Genomic DNA, 19,842 nt, shown 5'->3' with positions numbered 1-19,842 from the left:
TTTGATTCTGTGTGTTAAACGATGAAAACTGATTTGATTCTGTGTGTTAAACGATGTAAACTGATTTGATTCTATGTGTTAAACGATGAAAACTGATTTGATTCTATGTGTTAAACCAGGGGTTCCTAAACTTTTTGTTCCTCAGTACCCTTAGACTCTTTTTATAGGTTCCCATGTACCCCTAACACTAAAAATTAAGCTTGATAGTAAAAAAGGACATTTAAATATTTTGATATTTTAAGTTTATTAGAGTCTTCATGTTTAGATTACATAGGCATCTTAAATGATGAAAACAGAAATAAAGCAATTACTAAGGTAACTGATATTTTGATCCAGCACATACAATACATACCTTTTTATTATTATTATCCAAAACATTAATGAACAAAACTCAGGTATTCTTATTTTAATGCATCGCACTAACTCAACATGAGCGCGGACGAATTAAAAATAACTGCCGCCCTGTGTTTCTTATTTTATAATAATGAAATGTACTGCTCTTTAGCGCTGTCTTATATACTAATCAACACAAAGAAAATGAGAAAAGTGCAATCTGAGTGCAGATTACAACACCATGTATTGTGCAAGTAATTGTTTCCTTCAGACCAAATGTACCCCCTGAAACGTGCAAATGTACCCCTGGGGGTACATGTACCCCAGTTTGGGAACCCCTGTGTTAAACGATGTAAACTGATTTGATTCTGTGTTAAACGATGAAAACTGATTTGATTCTGTGTGTTAAACGATGTAAACTGATTTGATTCCGTGTGAAACTATGAAAGCTGATTCGATTATCCTATCTGTCTTAACCCATGTAAACTGATTTCCTTCCCTGTGTTGAATGAACGACGTAAACTCATTTGATTACATGTCTTCATTATCAAACGATGTAAACTTATTTGATTCTGTATGTTAAACCGTGTAAACTCATTTGATTACATGTCTTCATTATCAAACGATGTAAACTTATTTGATTCTGTATGTTAAATCGTGTAAACTCATTTGATTACATGTCTTCATTATCAAACGATGTAAACTTATTTGATTCTGTATGTTAAACCGTGTAAACTCATTTGATGTAGATTGATTCCCAAGTGTTAACCGATATAAGCTGATTTGACTAACTTATCAACAGTCTTATTAAGCTACGTAAGCCCATCTGACTCGTTGTGTTAAGCTGTGCACACTAACTTAATATGATGCGTTGTATTAAATACTGTAAACTTATTGATTTGTTGTATTAATTAAGCGATGTTACACTTATACACCTCGTCTTTATTTCGTTCACCTCTTGTAACCTTCCTGGAGTATGTAACCTTCACTGACCTCCTCTGAAAACTGGCTAAACTTCCTTGATTCTGTAAACTTTTGATTCTCCGTGTAAACTTAATCGATTCTCTTTGTAAACTCCTTGATTCTCTTTGTAAACTCCCTGATTCTCTTTGTAAACTCTTGGTCCTCTTTGTAAACTATTAATTCTATTTGTATACTCCTTGATTCTCTTTGTAAACTCTTGATCCTCTTTGTAAACTACTGATTCTCTTTGTAAACTCCTTGATTATCTTTGTAAACTCTCTGATCCTCTTTGTAAACTCTCGATTCTCTTTGTAAACTCCCTGATTCTCTTTGTAAACTCTTGATCCTCTTTGTAAACTATTAATTATATTTGTAAACTACTGATTCTCTTTGTAAACTCTCGATTCTCTTTGTAAACACTTGATCCTCTTTGTAAACTCTCGATTCTCTTTGTAAACTCCTTGACTCTCTCTGTAAACTTTTGATCCTCTTTGTAAACTATTAATTCTATTTGTAAACTGCTGATTCTCTTTGTAAACTCTTTATTCTCTTTGTAAACTCATCGATTCTCTTGTAAAACGCCTTCAATTCCCCGTTAAAATCCTTGATAATCTCTGTAAACCCCAATAGGCTTCCTTAATCCTCTAAGTAAACTAATATAAACTCCTTGATCCTCTTTGTAAACTCATTGATTCTCTTATAGACTAATTGATCCTCTTATAAACTTCCTTAATTCTCTAAGTAATCTAATATAAACTCCTTGATCCTCTTTGTTAACTCCTCGATTCTCTTATAAACTCCTTGATCCTCTTTGTTAACTCCTCGATTCTCTTATAAACTCCTTGATCCTCTTAGAAACTTCCTTAATTCTCAAAGTAAACTAATATAAACTCCTTGATCCTCTTTGTTAACTCCTCGATTCTCTTATAAACTCCTTGATCCTCTTATAAACTTCCTTAATTCTCTAAGTAATCCAATATAAACTCCTTGATCCTCTTATAAACTCTTAATTCTCTAAGTAATACAATATAAACTCCTTGATCCTCTTTGTAAACTCCTCAATTCTCTTATAACTCCTCGATTCTCTTGTAAACGCCTTCAATTCCCTTCGTTCACGGTCCACTGAAGAGTTTTGGTGTATTGCTAAGCGCGTTTTGCTGTGTAAGTCCTTAAGGAATAAAGACAACCACTTGGACCTTCACAAGAACCTATAGTATTGTGTTCTTGATCCTATTGAGTCTTCCCTGATCCTCCTTTATATGTTAGGTAAAAGGGATCACTAGTCAGTCTTAGGGTTAGAATGTCCTGTCTATATATCTATCGGACATTCTCTCTCTCTCTCTCTCTCTCTCTCTCTCTCTCTCTCTCTCTCTCTCTCTCTCTCTCTCTCTCTCTCTCTCTCTCTCTCTCTCTCTCTCTCTCTCTCTCTCTCTCTCTCTCTCTCGTAGCTTCAAAACAGCCACTTAATTCTCCCTCGTCTTCTCTTTTTTTCCCTTTTTTTCCCCATACAAAAAGACGAGGAGGAGGAGGAAGAGGAGGAAGAGGAAGAGGAGAAGGAGGAGGAGGTGAAAAGATCGTGACCTATTATACCAGTCACGCACCCTACTCTCTCTCTCTCTCTCTCTCATCTATTATTTATTTCTATTCATTTTTATTCTTCGGTTTTTTTTTCCATCTTTATTCCCATTCTCTTTTGCATTACACTTTATTTAGTTTCCCTTTTCAATCATCTTTTTATTCCATTCCTTATTACTCTTCCACTATACTTCATTCTCTTCCTCCACTTCTCATTCCATCTCTCTCTCTTCCTCCATTTTCTTTCGCGGTAATATTATTGGTGAAGCGGAAACTATTCAATTTGACAAGCGCGCTGATTCCACTGTCAAACGTCACCCGCTTTCACCCAGACCCACCCAGCCTCATCCACCATCCCTTCCACACTCACCCATACCCACTCTCTCTCTCTCTCTCTCTCTCTCTCTCTCTCTCTCTCTCTCTCTCTCTCTCTCTCTCTCTCTCTCTCTCTCTCTCTCTCTCTCTCATCCAATCTCTTCCACCCGTCATCATCCATCCCTTTTCTTACACTCACTCTCCTCCACACCTCTTCCACCTATCCACCCATCCCCTCATTCTTCCATTCAACCACTCCACCACCCTCTCGTTCTCCCCTTCCACCACACAAACTCTCTTCCACTCACACTCTTTATCCACCCATCCACTCTCTCTCTCTCCCTCTCGTCCTCCCCCCTTCCTCCGCTCACTCAACCAACACACCGTCCCACACTCTTCCATCCACTTATTCTTCCATCGTTTCCCCAGTTCTTACCCCCCTCTCCCCCCCCCCCCCCTCCCTTTTCACCCATCCATTATTTCGTTCTTCCAGTCTGTCCACCCACAAGTCCACTCTCATTCCACTCTTCCTCCCACCACCCTCTCCATCCCACTCCCACCCAACGCTGAATAAAATGCTGTAGTAGGAATGTTAGTGAAAAAGAATTACGTTATACCAAGAGCGATTAATTTTGTAAGTCGTTGAAATATTAAAAAGAGAGAGAGAGAGAGAGAGAGAGAGAGAGAGAGAGAGAGATTTTCCGCATAGTTACAATTCAAATCTGTACAATATTTATATGATGGCATTGTGTGATTGTGTGAGTGTGTGTGTGTGTGTGTGTGTGTGTGTGTGTGTGTGTGTGTGTGTGTGTGTGTGTGTGTGTGTGTGTGTGTTGCTGAATATAGATTGAGGTTATATGCTCATGAATATACCGGGTTAACCTAATTGAATTTCTCTTGTATGTATGTATGTATGTATGTATGTATGTATGAGCATGTCTATTACTGTCTGTCTGTCTATCTATCTATCTATCTATCTATCTATCTATCTATCAATACATCTACTCATCTGAAACTATCAAAATTAATGTATGTATGTATGTATGTATGTATGTATGTTAGCAGGTATTTATGTATACGTAGTAAGTATGCCACTATTATGATACATGTAGGGTATGTATATGTGCGTGTGTGTGTGCATGTGTGTCCGTGTGTGTGTGTGTGTGTGTGTGTGTGTGTGTGTGTGTGTGTGTCATCCGCTTCATCAATATTCATAGCTAATCTTGATCTTTAAACACACTTTTGACTGGACGCAAAAAAAAAAAAAAAAAAAAAAAAAATCGACCATTAAAATTTTTGTCCCCCTTTTTGTATAATTATTTTTACGAGTCCGCGTTTTAAATATTGACAGTTATAAAGGTGGTAATCAGGGGAGAGAGAGAGAGAGAGAGAGAGATTCGCATATTACACTTTTCTTCCCAGTATAATGTGAAACGTAATGAGAAGATCAGTAAAAATTTAAACGCCTTTAATTTTTCACTTATATACTGATAATAATTAATAATAAATCATATTCTCTTCAATCCAATACTCTCTCTCTCTCTCTCTCTCTCTCTCTCTCTCTCTCTCTCTACGATCTTAACTTAACCCAACACAACCCAATAAAGTGATAAAGCATACTTTTGAAATTTATAGAAACGAAACTTATTAAACCGTAGAGTCGTATTCTTAAACATCTCGGGACCCAAGCATACACATTTGACAAGGCTTTCATAGGAGTTTTGGGGGGCATTTACAGGGGTAGTTTTATGACCCTCTTAAAGCTAACACATTTGACAGGGCTTTCGTAGGAGTCATTGGCATTTCCAGGGTAGTTTTATGACCCCTCTTGAAGCTAACACGTTTTGCCAAGGCTTTCATAGTAGTTATGGGGGGCATTTCCAGGGGTAGTTTTATGACCCTTTTGAAAGCTAACACATTTTGCCAAGGCTTTCATAATAGTTTTGGGGGGCATTTCCAGGGGTAGTTTTATGACCCTTTTGAAAGCTAACACATTTGACAAGGCTTTCATAGGAGTTTTTGGGGGCATTTCCAGGGGTAGTTTTATGACCCTTTTGAAAGCTAACACATTTTGCCAAGGCTTTCATAATAGTTTTTGGGGGCATTTCCAGGGGTAGTTTTATGACCCTTTTGAAAGCTAACACATTTGACAAGGCTTTCGTAGGAGTCATTGGCATTTCCAGGGTAGTTTTATGACCCTTTTGAAAGCTAACACATTTGACAAGGCTTTCGTAGGAGTCATTGGCATTTCCAGGGGTACTTTTTATGACCATCGTGCTAGACTGACCCTTCTATAAACGAACCTAAAAAAAACACCTATTAGAAACCGACTTATCTTTTTCAATGACCCTGGTGGTAGTATGACCCTCTGTACCATGAACCTAAAAAAAAACACTTATTAAAACAAGATTGATCTCCTTTTCGTCCTCTGGAAATCTATAATTGACGTGGGAGGTGAAAGCTTCTATAAATACCAACCATTACGCCTTAAGACACGAAGAGGAAGTGAATAATAACCTTAAAAATAGTAAATAACACGAGAGCCATTCCTTACCTTTGACAATCAGCTGATCCGGGAAGGCTCGTCCATTTCCACACTCCTTTCTCCTTTTATTCTCCCTTGCAGCGCCCTTTTCACGCCTCCCTTTGTGTCGCAGAGGTAAAGGGAGGATTCTTCTTCGCCCCGAGTGCCACCATAATGTGCGCCAATAATGATATGCGGCTATTTCTGTCCATTTTAACCTCGCGGGCACCGGTTGAGGTCACTCGGAACTCCTCCTCCCACGTGTTGTTATTGCTGATGATGACGATGTTGTGACGTCATTGTGGATTGCGTGTTCCCTTCGGGGTTACTTTTATGTTCTATTTCAAAGTGAGGGTTCTTCTTCACCCCGAGTGCCGCCATAATGTGCGCCAATAATGATATGCGGGTATTTCTATCTTTTTAGCCTCGCGGGCACCGGTTGAGGTCACTTGGGCACTCCTCCCACGTGGTTATTGCTGCTGATGATGATGATGGTATTACGTCATTGTGGATTGCGTTTTTCCTTCGGGGTTACTATTACTACAGTTTGATTGATTGATTAAAGTATAGTTAAAATGTTTAGAGGTATTGTGAGGGGAGACTATTCACCCAGGTATTATTGTTTCTATTTCAAAGATAGATTGTCGATGTATAATCTTTTGGGGCCTTTTAAATAATGGTTATGATTGATTGATTGATTGTTTATATAGTTAGAATGTTAGAGGTATTGTGAGGGCAGAATATTCACACAGGTATTGTTTTCGTTTATTCATTATGGTTACACTAAAATATTTATCTTCTGTCATTCTTTATTCCATTCTCTCTCTCTCTCTCTCTCTCTCTCTCTCTCTCTCTCTCAGCAAACATTATCTATTTTTTCTTCTATCTCACTTATTCTCTCTTTCACCCTCTCTTTCTCTCTTCTAATAAACTACCTATTTCCTCTATTTCATTTTCCCTCTTTGTCTTTCAGTAATTATCTATTCATCTTGTTACATTAATATATTTTTATTCTATCTAACTTTCCTTCATTCTCTTTCTCTTTCAGTAAATATTATTGTCTGTTCCTCTTAGTTATACATTAAATTACTTCCATTCATTCTCTCTCTCTCTCTCTCTCTCTCTCTCTCTCTCTCTCTCTCTCTCTCTCTCATTAACAGAAGCTGGGAAATAATACTTTACATATATATTCAGAATCTCCTTCTCTTCCTCTATTCAAAGTTTGTGATTAATTTGAGTCTCATATTTACTACTCTTTTTCATGTTCTTTCTCCTCCTCTCGGATCCATCTAATTCTCTGTACACTTTATTTTTCCGTATTTTCTAACTTCTTTTCCTTATCAAATGCAAACGTTTTTCGCTTCCCTTTCCTTCTTGGCGCACATGAAGGAGGGTAATCATTTTTTTATTTTTTTTCTATTATATTTTTTCCTTCTTTTCATCTTTACTTCACTTACATGGAGGACAATCTTTTTTTCTTCTTCTTTTTTTTCCTCTCATCTTTTTTTCTTTTTCACTCACATGGAGGAGGACAATCTTTTTTATTTTTCTTCCTGTAATCTTTTTTCCTCCTTTTCATCTTTACTTCACTCACATGGAGGACAGTCTTTTTTTTTTCTTTTTTTCCTCTCATCTTTTTCTTCTTTTTCACTCACATGGAGGAGGACAATCTTTTTATTTTTTTTCCTGTAATCTTTTTTCCTCCTTTTCATTTTTACTTCACTCACATGGAGGACAATCTTTCTATTTTTTTTCCTGTAATCTTTTTTCCTTCTTTTCATCTTTTCTTCACTCACATGGAGGAGGACAATCTTTTATTTTTTTTTCCTGTAATCTTTTTTCCTTCTTTTCATCTTTTCTTCACTCACATGGAGGAGGACAATCTTTTAATTTTTTTTCCTGTAATCTTTTTTCCTCCTTTTCATCTTTACTTCACTCACATGGAGGACAATCTTTTTATTTTTTTTCCTGTAATCTTTTTTCCTCCTTTTCATCTTTACTTCACTCACATGGAGGACAATCTTTTTATTTTTTTTCCTGTAATCTTTTTTCCTCCTTTTCATCTTTACTTCACTCACATGGAGGAGGACAATCTTTTTATTTTTTTTCCTGTAATCTTTTTTCCTCCTTTTCATCTTTTCTTCACTCACATGGAGGAGGACAATCTTTTTATTTTTTTTCCTGTAATCTTTTTTCCTCCTTTTCATCTTTACTTCACTTACATGGAGGAGGACAATCTTCTCATTTTTTTTTCCTGTAATCTTTTTTCCTTCTTTTCATCTTTACTTCACTCACATGGAGGAGGACAATCTCTTTTTCTATTATTTTTTCCTTCCTTTCCTTCTTGACACACATGAAGGAGGACAATTTTTTTTCTCTTTTTCCCTATCATCTTTTTTCCTTCTTATCTTTACTTCACTCACAAGGAGGAGGACAATCTATTTTCTCTCTTTCCTATCGTCTTCTTTCTTTTTATCTTTTTTCCCTTCCCACATGGAGGAGGACAGCCCTTTACCACATTACTCCTTTCCTCCTCTTCCTTTTAATTTGTGTTCCCAGATCTTGCATTCACTGAGCGATATTCTATTTTTTTTTCATATTTTCTCCTTTTTTGCTCAATCTTACATGTCTTTACTCACAGGGACTCGGACAGCAACACATAACATTACTCCTTTTCCTCCTCTACCTTTTAATTTATGTCCCCAGATCTTGCATTCACCGAGGAACATTCTTTTTTTTCGTATTTTTCTCCTTTTCTGCTTCTTCTTACGTGTCTTTAATCTTAGGGACTCGGACAACACATTACATTACTCCTTTTCCTCCTCTACCTTTTAATTTGTGTCCCCAGATCTTGCATTCACTGAGCAATATTCTATTTTTTTTTCATATTTTCTCCTTTTTTGCTCAATATTACATGTCTTTACTCACAGGGACTCGGACAGCAACACATAACATTACTTATTTTCCTCCTCTACCTTTTAATTTGTGTCCCCAGATCTTGCATTCACTGAGCAATATTCTATTTTTTTTTCATATTTTCTCCTTTTTTGCTCAATATTACATGTCTTTACTCACAGGGACTCGGACAGCAACACATAACATTACTTATTTTCCTCCTCTACCTTTTAATTTGTGTCCCCAGATCTTGCATTCACTGAGGAACATTATTTTTTTCATCTTTTTCTCCTTTTCTGCTTCTTCTTACGTGTCTTTAATCTTAGGGACTCGGACAACACCTTACATTACTCTTTTCCTCCTCTTCCTTTTAATTTATGTCCCCAGATCTTGCATTCACCGAGCGACATTCTAATTTTTTTCATCTTTTTCTCCTTTTTTGCTTCTTCTTGCGTGTCTTTACTCACAGGGACTCGGACAATACCTTACATTACTCTTTTCCTCCTCTTCCTTTCCTTTCCTTTCCCCAGATCTTGCATTCACTAAGGAACTTTTTTTTTTTCATCTTTTTCTCCTGTTTCCGTTTTATCTTACGTGTCTTTACTCACAGGGACACGGACAGCACTCTATTATGCAAGAAGGACCCCGGCTGGTTGGTTAACATAGACAGCAATCAATCACAGAAACACAAATAAAATAAACACTAGTAAGAATGTATACGTTGAGCTTGACCGAACAGAACCAAAAGAAAAAGACCAATAATTAATAAACGAGAGGTAAAATAAAGATAATAATAATAAGCAGTAGTTGTAATAATAACAATGATAATAAAGATAATCGTACAGCTGACCAGGACACGAAGCTTACAGGAAGACCCAGAGAATAATATAAGGAATTGGAACCATGAAAAATATTGATAGATGGGAGAATAAAAAATAGAGATGGAGGATAGAAAAAATATAAACTAATAGAAAATAAACTAGCAAGAGGGCGGACATTGGCACCATTTCACTCTGGTCCACGAAAAAAAAAAGGCATGAATAATTTTGAAAGGCAGTTCGTGCAAGTCCAAAAAAATAATGATAAAAATAATAGTAATCACAAAAACAACAATGAATAATAAACAACAGCAGTAAATAATAATCAATAACAACAAGAGTTCGCTAAGTAACGCATATGACGAAAAAAAAATTAATATAAAGCAAAATAAACAAAAAATAATAGAATTCATAAAGAAAACCAAGAAATTAAAATACATAAATAAATAAAAAAGAGAAAAGTAAACAAAAAATTATGAATTCGTAAACAAATAAAGAAAATTAAATTATGTAAATAAAAAAGAAAGATAAATAAACAAAAAATGACAGAATTCGTAAACAAAAAACAAAAAATAAAGTACGGAAATAAAAAAATATTAAAAAATGATAAATTCATAAAAAAAAAAAAATTTAAGTACCTACGTAAAAAAAAAAAAAAAGAAAAAAAAAAAAAAAAAAACTAAAACAAACCCCCAAGACAGCCTTCTCACAGTACCTAAAGATCCGCCGATTTATGCGCCGATATGCTGGGGCTGTTGATGACCTCGCCCAGCTCATCGAGAAGCTCCTTGCGGTAGTCATCAAATCCTCCGTCAATCTCGTTAATCGTCTGATCCTCAATGACCCACAGGCTGCAGTTGGTGTCTCGGATGAGCCGTTCGTCGTGGGAAACTATGATCACTCCGCCCTTGTACTCAGCGATCGCCTCGGCCAGCGCGTCAATGCTCTCGATGTCAAGGTTATTCGTGGGTTCGTCAAGGATGAGGACGTCGGGCGAGGACAGGCAGAGTTCAGCGAGGGCAACACGAGCCTTCTGCCCGCCCGAGAGATCCTTGTTCTTGATGGTGTGCGCGTGTGAGGCAAGACCGAATGTTCCGAGTGACTTCCGGGCTTTCTCGTACGGGAGGTTGAAAAGACGCATGAGGTACTCGGATGGGGACTCCTCCGCCGTGAGGTGCTCGCCGGAGTGCTGGTCGTAGCGCCCGATCTTGAGGCGATGGTTCTTCCGCATCTCCCCGGTGGTCGGCGTCAATTCCCCGAGGAGCAGTTTCAGGAAGGTGGATTTCCCGACGCCATTTGGTCCAACAATCGCAATGCGGGTTTCCATGTCAATACCAAAGTCGACGTTTCGGAAGAGCGGCTTGTGCCCGGAGTAGTTGAAGGAGACGGTGTAGAGGCCGAGGATGGGGGGCTGCAGCGGCGGTGGTTCCGGGAAGGTGAACTTGACGACGTAATCCTGGGGTCGTTCCAGAAGCTCGGCCGGTCCGCTTTCGTCCTCGTCCTTCTTGTTCTTGGCGCGGTTCTTCTCCTGTTTGCGTGTGAGGACTTCCTTGGTCTTCTTCTCCTGTGGGGGTTGAAGGAGAGAGTGAGGTGAGGGAAGGGAGGGTAGGAGTGCAAGGGAAGGAAGGGAAGGGAAGGAAGGAAGAAGGGAGAAGAGAAGGAAAAGAGGTGAGAGAAGGGAGGGTAGGAGTGAAGGGGAAGGAAGGGAAGGGAAGGAAGGAGGAAGGGAGAAGAGAAGGAAAAGGGGTGAGAGAAAGGAGGGTAGGAGTGAAGGGGAGGGAAGAGGAAGGAAAGAGGGAGGGAGAAGGTGAGAACGAAAAGGAAGGAAGGAAGGAAGGAAGAAAGAATGGAAGGAAAGAAGGGAGGTAGAAAGGAAAGAAGGAAGGAGAAAACAGAGGCAGGGAGGAAGATAGGAAAGAAGGAAATAGGAGGAAAAAGAAAGGAAGTAAGGAAGGAATAGGTTAAGGAAGAAAGAAAGAAGAAGGAAAGTAGAAAAAAGAAGATAGAATGAAAAGGAAAAAAAGGAAGAAAGGAGGCAATGAAGAAAGGAAGGAAAGAAGAAGGAACAAAGGAACGAAGGAAGGCTAGAAGAAAGGAAGGAAGAACGCAGGAAGGAATAAGGAAGGTAGAATTAAGGAGGTAGAGAAGGAAGGCTAGAAGGAAGAAAGGAAGGAAGGAGGAACGCAGGAAGGAAGGAAGGAGGAATGCAGGAAGGAAGGCAGGAGGAACACAGAAAGGAAGGAAGGTCAACTCAGAAGGAAGGAAGGAAGGAAGGAACACACAACAAAAGAAATGCAGGAAGGAAGGTCAACTCTGAAGGAAGAAAGGAGGAACAAACGCAGGAAGGAAGGAAGGTCAACTCAGAAGGAAGGAATTAAGGAGGAACGCACAAAAAAAGAAATGCAGGAAGGAAGGTCAACTCTGAAGGAAGGAAGGAGGAACAAACGCAGGAAGGAAGGAAGGTCAACTCAGAAGGAAGGAATTAAGGAGGAACGCACAAAAAAAGAAATGCAGGAAGGAAGGTCAACTCTGAAGGAAGGAAGGAGGAACAAACGCAGGAAGGAAGGAAGGTCAACTCAGAAGGAAGGAAGGAAGGAAGAAGGAACACACAACAAAAGAAATGCAGGAAGGAATGTCAACTCTGAAGGAAGGAAGGAGGAACAAACGCAGCAAGGAAGGAAGGTCAACTCACAGCTTGTTTCTTGCTGGCTCCCGAGGCCTTCATTTCCTTGATCCTCTTCTCCTGCTTCTCATACGCCTTCACCTGCTCCTTCCTCTTCTGCACCAACATCTGTAACACCACCACACACACCAGGTTAGGGAGACATAGCAGACTTTACCTACAACACGAAAGGGGAGGAAGAAGAGAGAAAGAAAGACATTTGAAATTTGGCGTGCGAGGCGATCCCGAATACGGCACGGGGCGCTATTTTGGCCCGGCCGTAGTGAGTTTCTTTAAGTGCAACATTTAATTCTGCATGTTTTCATATATACTACATGATGATTATGTTGAGTTTATGTCTGAAAACTTGTTATATTCAATAGCGACATTTGAAATTTGGCGCGCGAGGTGATCCCGGATACGGAGCAGGGCGCTGTTTTGGCCCGGCTGTAGTGAAGGGGTTAAAGCCAAACTGGATAATAAGTGTTATGGAGATGGGACAACACAAGCCTAGTGCGGTTCTCTTCCTGTATTTCACAACTAGGTAAATACAACTAGGTAAATACACACACACACACACACACACACACACACACACACACACACACACACACACACACACACACAAAGCCAAAACTATTAATGAATTCAGAGGTAAACTTGATAAACTGAGAATTGGAACAGGGACCCAAGTAAAGCTCATTTCTGGTACACTACAACTAGATTAATACACACACACACACACACACACACACACACACACACATATATATACACACCTTCTTGAACATGGAGTAGTTTCCCTTGTAGTAGAAGAGTTTCTGTTGGTCGAGGTGGATGACGTCCGTGCACACATTGTCGAGGAAAGACTGGTCGTGAGAGACTACCAGCAGCGTCTTCTTCCAACCCTGAGAGGAGTGTTGCGGCACGTGTTAGAACATAAGAACATAGGGAGTCTGCAAGAGGCTGGATGAAGACCTATAGTAACTGGCTGGTTAGGTTAGGTTAAGTTTAGGGTATCTTCAAACACATGATAGCCAGCACCTTATGGTATAAATCAACTACGAATGACCTCACTTTGTCGTATAGAAAGTCTCATTAGTAAGGAGCATATATGAATTTTCTGAGTCAGGACCTTTAGTAACTGTTTGGGGTTTTGTTAGGTTAGGTCAACTGTAGGGCGGCATGAACCTCAATAGGAGTCACTTAAACAATCCTGCCTGCATCATCACTGGGCTATGGGACATTCACCAACAGCCCCCTAAAGCTGAAGTCTGGAGAGGCAACAATAACCTCAGGCACAAAAAATAAGTAAATAAATAAATAAATAAATAAATAAAGACCGAAGGCGCCATAGACAAACTTGTAAATTTTTCTCCGTTCTCAAAGTTCCTGAAAATTCCCCCAAAACTCCTTAAGAATGAATGAACAAGAATAAATTTAAGGACAAAAGAATGCATTAGAACAGAGATAGAAGGAACAAAACATCTTCTTCTCCTTCCTCTTCCTCCTTTTCTTTCCCTTCCTTTCTTTAAACTAGACCCACTCCACCCCATTATAACCCCTCCGCCTCTCCGCACCCCATAGGATTCTACCAGGTCTGGGGTTCACACTTACGGAAAACAGACCTAACCCTCCCAGCCCCCCCCCCTATCGCCCCTCACCCCATACCTGCAAGTAGTTATCGAGCCAGATGACGGCGTTGAGGTCGAGATGGTTGGTGGGTTCGTCAAGCATGAGCAGCGTGGGTTCCATGAAGAGGGCGCGTGCCAGGGACACACGCATGCGCCAACCACCGGAGAAGTTCTTGGTTGCCCGCCCCTGCATCTCCAGCGTGAACCCCAGACCAGCCAGGATCCTATGGGGTACGGAGAGGAGTGGAGGGGTTAAGAGGAAGTTATTAGAGACCAGCGAGGATATGGGGTGCGGAGAGGAGGGGTGAAGGATTAAAAGTAAGTGAAGAAGTATATATTTAGAAGCTACAGGAATGGAGCAAAAAGTGGCTGCTACAATTCAGTGAGGAAAAATGTAAAGTCCTGCACCATGGGAGGGATATCCAGCACACCAATACCACATGGGAAACACTCCACTATCCACCACAGAGGCAGAGAAAGACCTGGGAGTGTATGTTATCAGGCTACCAATGAAGGACAAATCCGTGCCAATCGCAGCGGACGGGATAAATTTAGAAATGGGTACGAAACTTGACACCCAGAGACCCGGAGACCTCAAGACCTAACACGGCCCTTACCTCCTGGCCTTGGGTTCCGCCTTGTCCGCCCCAATTGCCTTGAGCTCCTCGTAGACCTCCTGCAAGCGATCCATGTCCACCTCCTTGTTCTTCTTCTTCATGTTGGCCTCCAGCTGGTCGCGCTCCTGCAGCAAGTCCGTCCGCTTCTTGTCTGCCTTGAGGACCACGTCAATGGCTGGGGTGTCGTCTGCTACCACCTCCTGCAATGGGGTGAGGAGGGGGAGGGGGGTAAGAGGGGGGGTGTGGTGATGGTGGTGAGATTTGGTTGTGTGGTGGTGGTGGTGATGATGATGGCAGGATAGTGGAGGGGGTGTGGTGAAGGAGTTATGACAGTGAAGGTATGGTGAAGGAAGATGGTGGTGAGGATGGTTGAGTGTGGTGGTGGTGAGGTTAGGTGGTGGTGATGATGATGATGGTGAGGGTAGTTTGTGTGGTGATGATGGTGATAGGGGTGGTGGTGGACAGTGAGGGTATGGTGAAGGAAGATGGTGGTGAGGATGGTTGAGTGTGGTGGTGGTGAGGTTAGGTTGTGGTGATGATGATGGTGAGGGTAGTTTGTGTGGTGATGATGGTGATAGGGGTGGTGGTGGACAGTGAGGGTATGGTGAAGGGAGATGGTGGCGAGGGGTTTCAGAAGTGGTGAGGATGGTTGAGTGCAGTGGTGGTGAGGTTAGGTTGTGGTGACGGTGATGGTGGTGATGGTGATAGGGGTGGTGATAGGAAATGGACAGTGTAGTGAAGGTGGAATGGAGTAAAAATAAAAAAATAAAAAATACACATGAAAATACTAAAGCTTCTTATCCACATGAACTTCATATAGAATTAGAAAAGAGGGTTCAAATTCACTAATCCCTCTCAATAAATTCGAAATCCCTCTTAAAAGGTTCAGATCCCATTATATATCCACCCGAAATTGACCTTTCTTTTGGCTACTCTTTACTCTATTATGGGAGCGGCAAGTAGCAGGCTTTAAATCCCTCTTAAAAGATTCAGATCCCATTATATCTCCACCTGAAATGGACTTCTCTTGGCTACTCTTTACTTGTGTCTATTATGGGAGCGGCAAGTAGCGGGCTTTTTATCTATTTATTTTTATTTTTTGCACTTTTTCTTGCCCTTTAGCCGCCTCCATTGATGTAAAAAATAAAATAAATAAAAATAAGAGTCGCCTCCACTTGCCTGTTCGCAGTAGAGGACGTCGATGTTGGGAGGAATATTGAGAGCACGGGACTGAATGTGACGCAGGAGTGTGGTCTTGCCGTGCCTGTAAAGAAAGGGGAGGGTCAGCTATGCACTCTCTCACTCTCTATCTCTCTTTCCCTATTACCTATATCATGTTGGAGAAGTAAAAAATATAGTTGTGGATTAACCCCTTGACTGTGGATTTCCTACAAGAAGACCTCACCAAGCTACAGGAGTGGAGCAAAAAGTGGCTACTACAATTCACTGAAGAAAAATGTAGTCCTGCATCTTGGGAGGGGATATCCAGTACACCAATACCACATGGGAAACACTCCACTATCCACCACAGAGGCAGAGAAAGACCTGGGAGGGTATGTTACCAGGCTACCAGGGAAGACCAAATCCGTGCCAATTGCAGCGGACGGGTTAAGGGACAGATACAGAGGGTGACATGGCAACTACAAGGCTCTTTCTCTCTCTACGGTATGGATGACAATATAGCTAGATAGAGTAACGCTCATCCATGAAATCAAAAGGCCACCACTTATAATGCCATGACCAGGTGAGACAAGCTGGTACAGGCATGGGGACCTACCCGTTGGGCCCCACCAGGCCATAGCGGCGGGAGTTGGCGATCATGAGTGAGGCGTTGGTGAAGAGAGCCTTGCCCTTTGCCGAGATGCTGAAGTTCTCAATCTGGCAGGAAAAAAGGAAAACGTAGAAGTGGGGTTTAGGAAAAAATGTTAGGGAAATTATGAAAAAATGTAGAAATTAGTTAAAACACATCTCTTCCACAGATACAAACACATTTTTTTGACAAGTCTCTCAGTATAAAAATCAGAAAACATCAATCCTTTCCTCTGTATCCCCCCCTGACGCACTTTAAAATCGACATCATTCTTGGGCTTCTTATATAGGTTAAACACGTCACTTTCACACACAAACACATTATTTAAACAAGCCTCTCGGTATTAAAAATCAGAAAACATCAAAACTCACCTCTATTTCCCTCAACCCACCTTAAAATTAACATCATTCTCGAGCTTCTTATATACGTCAAACACACTTCTTCCACACACAAACACATTATTTAACAAGCCTCTTAGTATCAAAAATCAGAAAACATCAATCCTCTCCTCTATATCCCTCTCGACGCACCTTAATATCGACGGCATTCTCGAGCTGTGACTGCTGTTTGTCGGATTTCTGAGCCTGTGAGACGGAGAAGGTGTCGTCGAGAGCGGAAGAGCCGTGGCCTCCCTTCTTAAGCATGGCCTCCATCTGCCGTTCATACTCCATCTGTTGCTTGAGTTTCTTTCGTTCCTTGTGGCTAAGCTTCTTCATGGCTTCCTTCTCTGGGGGGCGAGCGAGAGGGAGAGGGAGAGAGGGAGATACTTATACATGGCAGAGGAAGGATGGAAGAGCAATGTGTGGGAGGAGAGAGAGAGAGGGGCAGAGAGGTGATTAAAGGAGGTAAAGGAAGGAAGGAAGAGAAATGTGAGAGAGAGAGAGAGAGAGAGAGAGAGAGAGAGAGAGAGAGAGAGAGAGAGAGAGAGAGAGAGAGAGAGAGAGAGAGAGAGAGAGAGAGAGCACTAAGGTAGAAAGATGAGCTAATGAAGAAGGTGTAGATAGGTTGAGCGAAGGGAGTGAGAAGGAAGATAGTGATAGAGAAAGTAGAAGGAAAGTATAACAAAGAGGAAAAAATATCTCACCTTCTTGCTTCTTCCTCTTAAGTTTCATCTCCTCCGTCTCCTCCTCTTCCTCTTCATCCTCCGACGAGACTATCTTCTCTTCCGCTGCTGGTGGTGGTGGTGGTGGTTCTGGCGTCTTCTCCTTCTTCTTCTCTTCTTCCTTCTCCTTCTTCTTCTCTTCTTCCTTCTTCTCCTCCTTCTTTGGTTCATCCACTTTCTCTTTCTCCACTTCCGCGATTTCCATTTTCTTGTTGTCCACTATTTCCTCCTTTTTCTTTTCCTCCTTCGTCGTCTCTTCCTTCACTTTACTCGCCGTTTTCTCCTTCTTCTTCTCCTTCACCTCCTCCGTTATCTTCATCACCTCCACCTCCTTCTCCAGCTTCTGTATCTCGTCTTCCTCCACGGCGTCATCTTCCTCCTCCTCCTCCTCCTCCTCCTCGTCTTCTTCCTCTTCCTCCATCAATACCTTCTTCTTCTCCTTCTTCTTCTGTTGCTTCGATTTCAGATTCTTCACCTGCATCGCCATGAACTCATCCTCGTCCGAGCCCTCGTCTATCTCCATCCCCAGCATCTTCTCCATCAACTTGTTCTCCCCTTCATCTTCCCAATCGTCATCCTTCCCTCCCTTCTTCTTCTTCTTCTTTTCCTTTTTCACAGATTTTGCTAACGATGGGGTTTTCGCCGTCTCCTCCACATCTTCCACCTCCTTCTCGTCGTCGGTCCAGTCGTCCTTCCCCTTCCCCTTCTTCTTCTTCCCCTTCTTCTGAGCCTGGGCGGGCGTTCCCTTCTTCCCTGGCATGGCATCGTCGTCCGAGTCCATGGCGTCATTCCTCCCCTTCTTCTTATTCTTCTTATTCATCGATTCCTCCAGTTTCCCATCTTCGTCATCACTGAGGTCGTGTCTTCCTCTTCCTCCCTTCTTCTTCTTGCCTCCTCTCGTTGGCGCATCTTCTTCATCGTCACTATCATGCTTGCCTTTTCCTCCCTTCTTCGTCTTCCCTCCCTTCTTCTTCTCCTCTTCCACACTCTCGTCGTCACTGATATTATGTTTTCCCTTCCCTCCTTTCTTCCCCTTTCCTCCTCTTCCCCCTTCATCATCATCATCACCCTTCTTCCCCTTCTTCTTTTCCTTCCTATCGTCTTCCACACTCTCATCGTCACTGATATTATGTTTTCCCTTCCCTCCTTTCTTCCCCTTTCCTCCTCTTCCCCCTTCGTCATCATCGTCACCCTTCTTCCCCTTCTTCTTTTCCTTCCTATCGTCTTCCACACTCTCATCGTCACTGATATTATGCTTTCCCTTCCCTCCTTTCTTCCCCTTTCCTCCTCCTCTTCCTCCTCCTTCCTCTTCCTCCTCACCCTTCTTCCCCTTCTTCTTTTTCCTCGTAACAGCTGCCGCCTCCTCCCCCTCTTCCTCCTCTCCTCCGCTTGCCTTCTTCTCCTCCTCCGCTTCCTCCCAGTCGTCCTTGTTCTTGCCCTTTTTTCCCTTCTTCGGTGCCATGGTGGAGGTCAAAGGGTGTCGCTGGCGCCTCAAAAATAGGGAAAAAGGGAGAGAAAGTGCCGCCTCTTAGCACCTTCCCATGTGGACACCATCTAAAAGGGACCCCGTGTGTAAGTGTTGTTGTCAGCTCTGGTTGTTATTTGGTTGTGTTAAGTGGTTTGGTTAGCTTGGTTGATTGTGGTTAATTATTTTGTGGTGGATGAGAATGTTTGGGTGGTTATTTTGCAGGATTTTTTTGTCTCGCGTATATAAAGGTTCCTGTCATTGTCGTATTTTCTCATATTAAGTTATTTATTTGATTTGGTTGATTGTGGTTAATTATTTTGTGGTGGGTGAGGTATATGGATGACTTTTATATGGGAGTTTTTCTTGTCTCGCGTATATAAAGTTCTTGGTCCGTGTCCCATTTTCTCATGTTAAGTGGTTTATTTGCCTTATTTAACTATTATTTATTATCCTATTGGTGTTTTAAATAGTTGAATGGATGTTATTTGAGGTTTTTCTTATCTCGTGTATATAATAGTTGCTGTCAGTGTCATATTTCGTCATGTTAAGTAATTTATTCGACTTATTTAACCACGAATTACTAGTTTTTAATGCTTAGAAATATTTACATGACATTTATTTGTATTTTCCTTCTTATTTCTCTATTCCCTTTATATTTCCCTGCGCCATTTAATTTCAAGGGTAATTTTCTAATATTTAATAGTCACATTCAATATTTACCGTTTTACTACATTAAATCTTACCCTTTAATGCTATTTCTCGGCCTAACAACCATGTATAACCTTACCTTCCCCCGCAGCCAATCACGTGCGCGTATTTGAGGAAAGGGGGCGGGGCTTGTCTGCCTAGTTAGCGTGAACGGAGTATATATAGCGAGTCTGTGATGATGGGGGAAGGGGCAGGGCGAGAGGTGAAGAAGAGAATGGAGGAAGATGGAGGAGGAGGAGGAGGAGAGAAAAAGAAGATAGGAAAAGAATGAGATAATTAACGAACCTTAGAAGATCGACCAACAGCAGGAAAAATGAAGAAAAAGAAGAATGAAAAAGTGAAATAGAGAAGAAAATCAATGAAAAACAAATGAAAAGAGAAAGAGGAGAAGGAGAAGAAAGGAAAAGAGAAAGAAAAG

General features: G+C 41.2%; 1 protein-coding gene across 3 annotated transcripts; it reads right to left on the bottom strand.

The window, feature by feature from the left end:
* Positions 1 to 7,779: 7,779 nt before the first annotated feature.
* Positions 7,780 to 18,813, bottom strand: LOC126990502 (ATP-binding cassette sub-family F member 1-like). 3 transcript variants are annotated; one of them, XM_050849098.1, is made up of 10 exons: positions 17,231 to 18,813; positions 16,677 to 16,873; positions 16,114 to 16,214; positions 15,516 to 15,600; positions 14,337 to 14,536; positions 13,757 to 13,943; positions 12,865 to 12,993; positions 12,116 to 12,214; positions 8,816 to 10,987; positions 7,780 to 8,520 (listed from the first exon to the last, which is right to left on the bottom strand). In XM_050849098.1, exons 1-9 carry the CDS (start codon positions 18,708 to 18,710, stop codon positions 10,139 to 10,141), a joined length of 3,327 nt encoding a protein of 1,108 aa, XP_050705055.1. In that variant the 5' UTR covers positions 18,711 to 18,813; the 3' UTR covers positions 7,780 to 8,520; positions 8,816 to 10,138. The 3 variants fall into 3 exon arrangements, with proteins under 3 accessions (XP_050705055.1, XP_050705056.1, XP_050705057.1); XM_050849099.1 differs by having other exon boundaries at positions 7,780 to 8,396; positions 8,833 to 10,987; XM_050849100.1 differs by having other exon boundaries at positions 7,780 to 8,249; positions 8,833 to 10,987.
* Positions 18,814 to 19,842: the final 1,029 nt, after the last annotated feature.

Source organism: Eriocheir sinensis, unplaced genomic scaffold (assembly GCF_024679095.1).
Source record: "Eriocheir sinensis breed Jianghai 21 unplaced genomic scaffold, ASM2467909v1 Scaffold17, whole genome shotgun sequence".
Lineage (NCBI taxonomy): Eukaryota > Metazoa > Arthropoda > Malacostraca > Decapoda > Varunidae > Eriocheir > Eriocheir sinensis.
Note: the sequence above shows the minus strand (reverse complement) of the source record. Positions and strands in the feature narration are given on the sequence as shown.